Source organism: Poeciliopsis prolifica, unplaced genomic scaffold (genome assembly GCF_027474105.1).
Source record: "Poeciliopsis prolifica strain line A6 unplaced genomic scaffold, Auburn_PproV2 SCAFFOLD016, whole genome shotgun sequence".
NCBI classification, from domain to species: Eukaryota; Metazoa; Chordata; class Actinopteri; order Cyprinodontiformes; family Poeciliidae; genus Poeciliopsis; species Poeciliopsis prolifica.
In genome coordinates this window covers 10,484,444-10,495,113 of record NW_026562391.1, presented here as the reverse complement: position 1 = coordinate 10,495,113, position 10,670 = coordinate 10,484,444, and the positions used below count along the sequence as shown (strand labels likewise).

Below are 10,670 nucleotides of genomic sequence, written 5' to 3'. Positions count from 1 at the left end.
GATTGTTAAATCAGTCAGATTAAAGGATTGTGAGGATGAGTGGAAGGTGAAACTTTGTTTTCTGTCGGCTCTGCACTCTCCTCCTCTATTCAGACAGGGAGAACAAGATGAGGAGAACGCCGAGACAAAGTTCTGGCATGACTCCTGCTCCGGCAGAGGAACACGTGAGGCTGCAGAGGAATTAACCATTCAGCTGCAGCTGCAGCTTCACCATCACCGGCCGGTCAAGCATTCTGGCTCAATACATTTAAAGACACAGTTTTAACAGCTTCGCTCAACATTGTCAGCTGAGAAAAAGCACAAATATCTGGGCTTAAAGTGACACATATTTGATACTTAGTAAAACCTAAATGATAAATGGCTCTTGGTTAGATTTTGCCTTAAAGGAGTATTATTCTACGTTTTTTAAATGACACAACTAGATATTTTTTAAGACTTTTTTGTATTAAGACAAAAGTCAAGAAAAGTGAATGTCTGTGGAATATGCCAACTGTTTGAAGTAGCAAAGCTTAAAAGAAAGTGAACTTATTCACATTCTTGCATTTAACAAATGAAAATAAGGATTTTTTTGGCTCTTGTGGCCTTTGTTTGGTAGTGAAGCAACAGGCAAGCGGGTTGCGAGAGATGGGTAAGACATGGCAAAAGTCAACGGGCAGGGACTCAAACCCGTGACGGCCGCATCGAGAACTGGGTCACGGGTTTTACCCTTGCACCACTCCCACACCCAAAAGTGTCATTCTTTTCTTGCCGCCCTGGTTTCATCACATCCTCTTGGCAAAACTCATTTTCATTACTAGTTCTCCATTGGAGGGTCATATAAGTCAAGTTTATTTGTATCCCAAATTTCAGCAATGAGGCAAATCACACTGCCTTAAATGATAAAAACATACAATAAACAACAACAAAGGGACATTGCACTCCAGTGGCAAAGTAAAGAAAAGAAAGTCAGCATTTTTGCAGTTTTCTGGAAGGTTGTTCCAAATTAGAGGAGCATAAAGACTGAATGCTGCTTCTCCATGTTTGTAAGGTTTTGACTAGAATCCCAGAAAGGTTGTATGACAATTGTTTTTGGGTCAAATAACTGGCGTAATGCAGTCAAGGCCTCAGACAAATATTAAATATAGTTCATCCATAGTCAATACGTAGACATAGATTTAAAGAACAAAAAGAGGAAGTACAGTTTAAAGCAGTTTTATTGATGACATCAAATGAATGAAAATCCATCTATTGCAGTCATCGTAGAAGGCTGTTAGATCTTTTTGGAAAAGTTTTTTGTTTTCATCAACAGAATTCATGTGTTCGCAGAAATTGGGATGAATCACCTGTCGATGGCAGTAAGAAACAAACTAAAAACTAACACAAAAAAAAAAGAAAAGAGAATGCATTAATAATTGCCCTGTTAAATGTTGAGGTAATGTGTAAAACACTTCAGATGAATGGGCAGAGTACAATCATTCACACATAAAATATATACAGAAGTACATTAACACTCACGCAGTTTTCTTCTCCTATTGCACGGCATGATAAAAATGTTTACAGAGGACACTTGAGTCAAAAAAGTTACTGTTCAAGAATAATGCATTGAGACAAGGTAAGTACAGATGGAAGCCAAAGTTACAGGTTTTTCCAGCGTCACTGGCACCTTTACGCCGTAGTTTTATGGCCTACAGAGCCTGCAGCGTCTACAAAGAGTCTGTATTCACAACCGAGCGAGAATACCGTTGATGTGAGTGTGAAATTTACAGGGTAGAAGTAAAGCAAAGATGGCAACAAATACAAATATAAGGTCATACTGGCAACTGAAAAAGCACTTAAATGTAGTTAAAAGAGAGCGATAGGTTCCAGTGTGGGAGATGTTGCCCGTTCTCAAACAGAGATAAGCAGTTTATTACTTTTATTTCCAACAATCAAGCAACAGACATCCCAGAAATATCTGTCTAAATGAATGACCGACGGGCCATAGAAAGTGTTCAAGAAAGGAAAGTGCATCTTTTTTTTTTTTTTAAATACCCAAAAACATTAGAAACACTCTTATAATAAACATCTGAAATAGTGTTTTTCTCTATAGTGCAACAACAGACAGGATCAAATGAAGATTATTATTAACCTGCAGGCAATCAAAGCTCTTTAAACATCTAATTGTTTTTTTCTTTTTTTATGCCACAGTAGCAGAACAGTTAAAAAGGCAACTCAATGATTGATGCATGAACACAAACATGCCAACATTATACTGTACACAGCGCTTTTTTTATATAGAAATAAATAGGTGAATTATCATCTTTAACCTTTTTAAATAATCTCCATCTCTATATGAATCTGATGCACATTTAATATAAAGTATCTAGTACACAACTGCAATTTTAACACTACTGTTAGACATAATATAGTTCTCTATGTTATTCATTGGACTCTAAATGAAGACCTGTAAACTTCAGTTTTTCCACTCCGACTCATCACCTTATTATAATAACATCAAATGTCGGTCATTTTTTTCAGGATTTTTTTTCTTCTTTTTTTTTTATATACAAACATTATATACAGAGTAGCTGATAATGAATGCAGGATTGTCTGAAACTCAAAATCAACAAGTGCTTTGTGGGGAGTTTTCTCTACTGTGAAGTTTATCTCCTCTATCTTGAGCCTTTTTCCTTCAGGTTAGCCAGCAACCAATCCACATCAGAGTGGAATAAAAAGGGGGAGAGTCACAGCTTACAGAATATTATGTGACCATACATATAATTTAACATGTGCTCTTGGTGAGCAAGTCAGGCAAAGGGCTCATACAAATTTTTCCTTTCAAAACTCAGGACTTAAAATTTTCAAATTTCTCATTTTATTTTCAGACAGTTTTTCACAAGCAAGTGAAAACAGCTTTTTTTTTAACATTTAGCAAAGCCCAAACTTCTTTCGCTTTTTAGTCAAGGTGAAAATTTCACTGCCTCATCATATTGAGATGACAAAAATCTAGAGCCGATTTTGTTATCATGCTCAAATGTTACTTCATCTGAAGATATTAAGATCTTGAGCTCAATATGTAATGATAGAAATTTTAGTCTTGTTTTGATAGGAAAATGCCTTTAACATTTTTTTTGTTGAGATGACAACTTCATTGCTTTATGCTCTTGTCCTAAGCTCTGTGTCTCATTTTCTCATTATAATGCTTTTATTATATCATAATCTCAAGAAAGTTTTTTTTGTTGTTTTTTTAAAGATTAGGGTTTCTCTTTCACATTATCTAAAGATCATAAAATTTCAAGCTCGCTTTTGATGCAGTAACAGTTCTCTTGTCTTTATTTTATCAGTAATGAGATTTTAAACTCACTTCTCATTAAATATCTTTGATACTATGCAGAGAAAAATGACTTAGGATACTTTGTGCTTAAGATACGGCAGTTGTGGTAACAGTTTCTTAATACCATTATCTTGAGATAATGAGACCATGGGATTGATTTTGCTATCATCTCATTTATCTGATATCCAAAACTCAAATGTTTGAAATAATGGGCTAAGATGTTTTATCAACCCCTCTTCCCCGAAAAAAAGTCAACACATCTATCATAGCCCCATAAGTTTTTGTATTTGTCATACAAATTTCACATTTGTAAAGATTATGTCAGATCCCTCTACATAACCTGCAGCAAACAAATGGGAAGGACTGTTATGTTCATCCTGTAAAGTGATTTCATTTCAATCTGCAATCAGATTTTGTGCATATTTTAGAGAATGATAAAATATTGCACATCATTAAAGTTAGAGATAAGGAGAAATCAGTGCACTAGAATGCAAAACATTTTTGGTCCAAAGTAGGGATTACATTCCATCAAATAAAACAGTGAATCCTTTTTAAGGCCTGGCAAACACACACCTCTAACATCCAAAACTTTGAGCTCGAGACAGAGCCATCAGATCAACAGGCTTGTTGTTCCGCTGTAGTAAAGCGGCACTGGAATCAGAAAACGTGTAGAGCAGTGCTGTCTTCAATCCAAAAAGACAATACAGCTAATCAAAGTTTTACTAAGTTTTTGCCAAATCAATTTTCTAACTTGAACGGAAGTCCTGAAGACCTGGAGCATAACACTTGCCCCGGATCCCTTAATGTACAGGGGTCAGCTCCATTCACCCTAGCTGTGATGCTGGGTGGAAGAAAACATCAGAAGAGGGTCAGAAGACATCACCTAATGGATTAAAATGCAGAGAATAGCCCCTGTGATGCAAATGGCACTGTTCAGTATGAATACAAACACTAGAACACCTGTACACACCTGGATAATTTGCTTTATGGGAAACACAACACTTTAAATTCAGTTTGAGCTGCTTCTGCTCACAGCAAACTTGAGACCAGTAGGGACACTGGTGACTTGCCTGGTCCCTCATCCTTTTATAATTGGCACACCGGAGAAGGAAATATTGGAATAAAGATGAACGTCGCTACAAAATGCACCAGCGACTTAGTATACTCCGTACTGTCCTCTGACGCAAACAGATCCAGAGATTACACCAAAGTTCATTAACATTGAATTCAGTTTGGCTGACATGGATATTCTGATACAAGGAAGCAGAGGACGGTACTGGAGGCAAAACCCAGCGCTACCATGCACTTTCAGGATAACATGATCTGTGTGTTGCAGGGCGGGAGCCCCCCACCCTTTCAGTGCATGTTCACACACTTGGATTTGGCAAGTTTGCAGGACAGAGTGCAATAAGCATTCATTTCCTCGACATCATACCTAAGCATAAAGCTCCCGTTACAAACCTTTAGGAAAAAAATGCCTCAACTTCTTGTGAAAACAGATGCTTGATGGGCTTCTGTGGGAATACGCAAGTTCCCCATCTTGTTTCTGCGGTTGATGTTGAAGCTAGCTTGCATTAAGTATAATGCAGATGCAGAAAGTAAGAATGCAGCGTGTGACACTCCAAGTGGCTCCACGTTTAGATAGATTGTGGAAGAGAGACGGTTTTGAAAGCAGCTGTGTTTCTTTAGTTAGTAAGGTTTATACAGGCTCTTGGTTGAGAATCTACTGCCAGTGAAGATCGCCAACATTTAGCACATTTTCATCAAATCTGGTTCTGTTTTTCAGATATTTAGTTCGTAAAATATACTTGGTAATCCTGGGCCTTTATTCATCAATGAGATCTTTCTTGGTTCTGTTACTTGTGCTCCAAATGCATCTAGCCACCAAGAGGTGGGCTCAAGCTACCTGTGTCCCGCGGATCAACTCATACTGTGGTCGCACGCTCCAGCAACCTGCACCAAGGATGTTAGCAGAGGCTGTCTGCTTTCACATGGAGGATTTTGGAGAAACCCGGTCTCTTCTTTAGAGCCTGAAACAACAGAAAACAAAAGAGAGATAAAGGATAGGAATAAAAATAAATTCCTGTCAAATTTGTGGCGCACCACTAATAGCTGCGCTGCTAACAGATTCTCCCAATTTAGCAATGGATCGCTGCAGCTCTACAGGCCTCTTGCCTGACTCTGTCCATTTCTGTAGGATAGTCAGGATTATTGGTGCAAATGAGACTGAGAATGATTCCATGTCACAATTTAGATGTTTTTTTTTAAAGCAATACAAAAATCATGTATCATTTCTAAAATTATGCACTACTTTGTATCGGTCTGCCGCATAAAATCCAAAATAAGTTCACTGAGGTCTGTGAACATGACAAAAATAAGTAAATGTGTCCAACACATGTTGTGGTGAAGCCACAGCAATGAGCTCATTGCAGCACACGTCAGTCTGACACATCAAAACAGAGCCTTTCATGTCTCCAGTCATGGGTGTTATGAAACCAGCTCACACAATCAGTCCCACTCATCCAACAGCAATAGATTCAACAATTGAATCAAGAGTCAATTCTGACAAAAACAGATGTATAATTTCTAATTTGCCACAGGAACATTTTGCACACCAGGAACTACCAGTAAAAAGTCAGCTTGGAAAATTCTAAAACTTTAGGCCATCAGTGATTTGGAAAGTGCGGGGGCACTGCTGTGAATCACAGAGGTGTTGTTTACCTGCAGCTTGTTAACCATTTCATCAAACAGCTTTCTGGCTTCTGGGCTGTTGGGGTCCTCAAAGTAGTCTTCTATACCAATCTGAACCACGATGGATTTCAGGTTGCGGCAAACACCTGGTTAGAAGGAGGATTTGTGGATGAAATTCACATCTGAAAGTTGTGGTCAGCTGGGGAGATTTAAATTACTCAAAAGAGCTCTAAAGAAAAAGCTTTGAAACAGAAAAAAAAGAGATAAAACAAAAATAATAGACCAGACTTTGACTTCGAACCGTGTTACTCATCAGTCTCAACTCACTGTTGAAGTGGAGCAAGGCTTTAGGGGTGACCGGTGTGGATGAAAGCACCAACATCTCCAGACCCTTCAGACCCTCTCTGCAAACCTCTGCTGCCACCTCCTGGTTGATTTCACTCACATGGTCCAACTCCAACACCTGCAGGCGCATGCAGTTCCTCGCTGAACAAATGGGAAAGAGGAACAGCCCACATTCAACACATGGACCAAGTAGGAACACGTTTTAGTACAACACATTCACGCAATTTATTTTTATGATCTATAGTTTCAAGAAATCATGAAACAACACAATCCCTAAAGCTGTCTTGTGATTCAGCAGTGGATGGATTATCTGACACTGAGTGTAGATTGTACTGGAAGAATCAAACATCAAAGTAAACAATATGATAACGCAACTTAAATGAAAAATAAAAACAAAAATAAAAGGCATCGGTGACATATAACCAAATCATTTTCTTGAGTTCAGATTGGATTTTTTTTATTTTTAAAGCCATATTTGTACACAATGAATGGTTGCCTTGTCAAAAGATGCTCCCAACTGAGATTTCTGATTAATGTTCTCAGGGTAACCACAGCAGTCTCGTGGAAAGTATCATGCTATAAGAATATTTTTAAGTAAAACAAGACCACTATAATTCTGCTGTACGTTCAATATTTACCCAGTGAGGCGAGTCCCTGAATCCCACATCCAGCTCCACCCACACCAAGAGCACGGAGATGTGGCCAGCATCTTCCAATCGTCTGCAGGCATCGGTTACTGAAACGCGCTGGCTGTTGACTGAGAGAAACAAACACTGATGAAAACTTAATCCCCGGATTGCTCTTTCTGTTATTAATTTTATGGCTAATTATTAATAAATGTTGCATCATTTTTACCATGGATGTAGGGGCGCCACCTGCAGAGAAATAATATCTCTACACCCTGCGCCAAGGGCCCAGATAACCTCCTGGCCAACTGGATCTGTGGCGCTCCTGCAGAAATAATAAACATGATGTATGTTTGAAGATACAGTGTGGAGATAGTGGCTTTGTTTACCTTACGTGAAATAAAGTAAGGTTAGAAAAAAAAAGACAATGAGGTCAGATTCATGCTGTAAAATTTTAAGATAGTTGGGATCTGATGGCAACCTGTAGGTTACAGCCTGGAGGGCACGGCAGTAGCAGCTGGCCAGCCATAGGGAGCGATCAGTCAGCAGGTTGGGACAGTGTGAAATCTTTAGTATCAGCAGGTTACTTCCTGTGGCCTTTAACAACGCCTCCAAACCTTCCTCAAGACAGCCACTTTTGACCGGAATATAAGAGAAGGTCACAGGAGAAAAGAAGAAAAAAAAAAGTCGTAAAAATAAAGGTCACTTTTAATCATACTTCACATCTAACAACGTCAAGACATGCTCCTGGGAGCTCTGCTGCTGGTGCTTTTTGCAACAATCATCAGATGTATTCAGCGTGCAGCATTCAAGAGAACTTTATGCGACTGAATGTGTGTCCTTCATACAAACAACAATCCACTTGAATCAAACCTTGTTGCTTTTTCCTTTCTGGCAAATAAAAGCTGATATCCACATGCTGAGAATAATTAAACCGCACAAAAATGTCAGCATGCATCACTAAATGTCAGCATGCATCACTTGTGTTCTCTCTGCTGGCTTTCTTCTCATCAGTCACTGTTCAGGAAATCACTCAGTCCGTCGCTCGGCCACAACAGTTGGGCAAACAATATGTTTAATCAAGTAAAGGCAGCACACAGAGCAGGAATAAATACCCCGGAGGAACTAAGGCTATAATCTGCTACAGCATGTCAGTGAACATGTCGGTGTCTCACCGTGTGCTTTTAAGGTAGTCCTCCTTGGATTCTTTCTTGCCTCGCTGCCTTGGTTTAAGGTTTTGGAGAATGAGGGAGTGTGTCTGAGTGCACCACTGAGACAATGTGGTCAAAAACTAGAGAAAAAAATAAACTTACGATAGTTAGACTGTTCCACAATTATTTTCTTTGAAACAGAGGACAAAGCGCAACAACAAACATGGACAATGCACCTTGGAAGAAATGCGAGCGTTTTCCAGCAGCACTCTGGTCCACACAGCTGGGTGTCGGGCCACGAACCTCCAGTTGCGGCAGACCTCTGCGGTTCTCAGGAGGGTTTTGGTGTCCAGGTAGGTGAAGATGCAGAAAAGCGCTGCACGCATCTTCAGGATCTCTGGACTTATCACCTCATTGGATTTCGATGGGCTCTTTTCATGGCGGCATGGCTTGCTGTAAACCACATCAGACCGACCTGTGGCAACAACACAGCCTTTCAGACCTTTAACAGACACATACAGAGCCTCAAGAAAGTTTCCATAGCTCTTGAAATTGACCCCATTTTGTTATTACAAAATAATAGACTAACACAAAGATCCATCATGCTAAGTCACTATATAGAACCCCATACATCAAACTAATTTTATCTAGTTCTGTACAGTAAATCTGAGAGCCTTTTGGAAACAAAACATAATAATAACTTTGTTGTTATATATTTTAGATAATGTACAGTCTCAAAGCTTGTTTTTAATTTTTTCCTTTCTGGTACATCTTGAACTTTGTTGCAGCTTTTCTGAAAGATTACTTCACTCACTCTTTTTGAATGGGATGTACTTATTCCTGATCATTATGAGTCGTTTGGTCCTTAAAGTATGCTTGCCTCATGATGAGTGTCAAGCAATCGGCTAAATATCTATGAGATAAATGTTTTGTCTTCACCGTCTTGTGGTAAAACCATTTTTGTCACATGGTGGCGCTAATCTCCAACTAAAAACCACAGAACCAGATTGCATAATTAGTTTTCTGCATTTTGTCCAACAGCAGTATCCCATCTAAAGCTGTTGTTACAGTGTGTCCAATCCCAGCCTGCCTTAACCCTCGAAGCAAAATTGCTCCTCCATGACTCACTTCATCTTTGGCCTTGGAAGGCATCTGCTTGAAACCATCAGGGCTGTGAACCAATGCATACTATTTGACTCTTTCTCTCTCTCACTCATGCACACCTCCTACACTCAAGACTGCCAAATGAACTAAAAAAAACAAGCCTGTGTGCTTGCAGATATGTACCACACAAACAGCTCTGGCAGAGTCTCTCCTAATAGGGAGAACTACGTCAAAGCAGAGAGGCGCTAGCAACATGTTACACGAGACAAAAAATAAATAAACTTTTCAGCTAATGAGCAGGTCAAATTTGTACATGTGAATTTGTCACTGAGCCCAGTTTCCTTCAGTTCCAGACTGCCATGTCCACCTGATACGTCCACAGCAGATGGGACACGCAAAGTGCAGCAGCAGGGTTTGGAAGGAGGTTGGCATGGAATGATGCAAACAGAAAAATGCACAATTTGTTGTGCAGCTGAGCTGTGCAGCAATGACTGGCTAGCTGGTGTCTCATAGCTTCATAGGAACTGTAAGAGATGGTTTATTGAACCTGCTGATTCCTTGTGTTCTTGGGAGCAAAGCTGGTTAAACAATTGATGCAAAAGTTGGATCATGATATAAATATAGTTAAGTGCAAAAGTATTCATACCTCTGGGACTTTTTCTGAATTTGTTAAGTTTCAGCCACAAACATCAGTGTGTGGGATTTTTGATGTAATCTTATCAATTACGCATAATTGTAAAGTGGAAGTTGAATGTCTTCACAAGTCACATAAATAGAGTCCAGTCGTGTATGATGTAATCTCAGTGTAAAGCCAATGGTTCTGTGAAGGCCTCCGAGGTTAGTTAGAGAACATTAGTGAACAAATTGCATTATGAAGACCAAGGAATACAACAAACAGGACCTAGAAGCCAGTTCTGGAGAAGCTCCAATCTGGGAAAGGTTAAAAACAGTATTCTGAGCTTTGAAGATCTGACATCTACTTAACTTATCTAAAAATGGAAAGAGGATGGTGCAACAAGAAGAAAAGAGCACTGAAAATTTATTCCATTTACACTAACTTGAACCAAAGATACATTGGAGTGGTTTAGGTCAAAGCATATTAATGAGACTAAATGGTCCAGTTAAAGTCCAGACCTAAATTAAAATAAAACTCTGTTGCAAGACAGTGCAATGACAATAAAGTTGAATTTTATTCTATTCTATTCTAAAAGGCAGATGTTGCTCTCCATCAAATCTGACTCAATCTGATGAAATAGCAAGGGGCAAAGTTTAATCTCTCAATACGCAACGCTGGTAGATACATATCCCAAATTACTAAAAGATAAAATAACATCTCGCCCTCTCATGTTCATATAATTAATACAGCTATTAATCAGGACAGCACAGCAACTGCCAATTCAACGATGCGGCACTGCATGTGATAGTACTTTGAAGTCTGAACATCGACTCGTTTCAGCCGTA

General features: G+C 39.2%; 1 protein-coding gene across 4 annotated transcripts in view; it reads right to left on the bottom strand.

Moving 5' to 3' along the window:
- Nucleotides 1-1,175: 1,175 nt before the first annotated feature.
- Nucleotides 1,176-10,670, bottom strand: part of fbxo41 (F-box protein 41) — a 33,411-nt gene continuing 23,916 nt past the window's right edge. For all 4 annotated transcript variants that reach the window (XM_055040974.1, XM_055040977.1, XM_055040976.1 and 1 more), the window contains 8 exons: nt 8,342-8,580; nt 8,130-8,245; nt 7,436-7,588; nt 7,184-7,279; nt 6,967-7,085; nt 6,311-6,469; nt 6,014-6,129; nt 1,176-5,322 (listed from right to left, as the gene is read on the bottom strand). In XM_055040974.1, the coding sequence (XP_054896949.1) occupies nt 5,260-5,322; nt 6,014-6,129; nt 6,311-6,469; nt 6,967-7,085; nt 7,184-7,279; nt 7,436-7,588; nt 8,130-8,245; nt 8,342-8,580 (1,061 nt within the window). In that variant the 3' untranslated portion in view covers nt 1,176-5,259. The remainder of the gene's footprint in view (nt 5,323-6,013; nt 6,130-6,310; nt 6,470-6,966; nt 7,086-7,183; nt 7,280-7,435; nt 7,589-8,129; nt 8,246-8,341; nt 8,581-10,670) is intronic.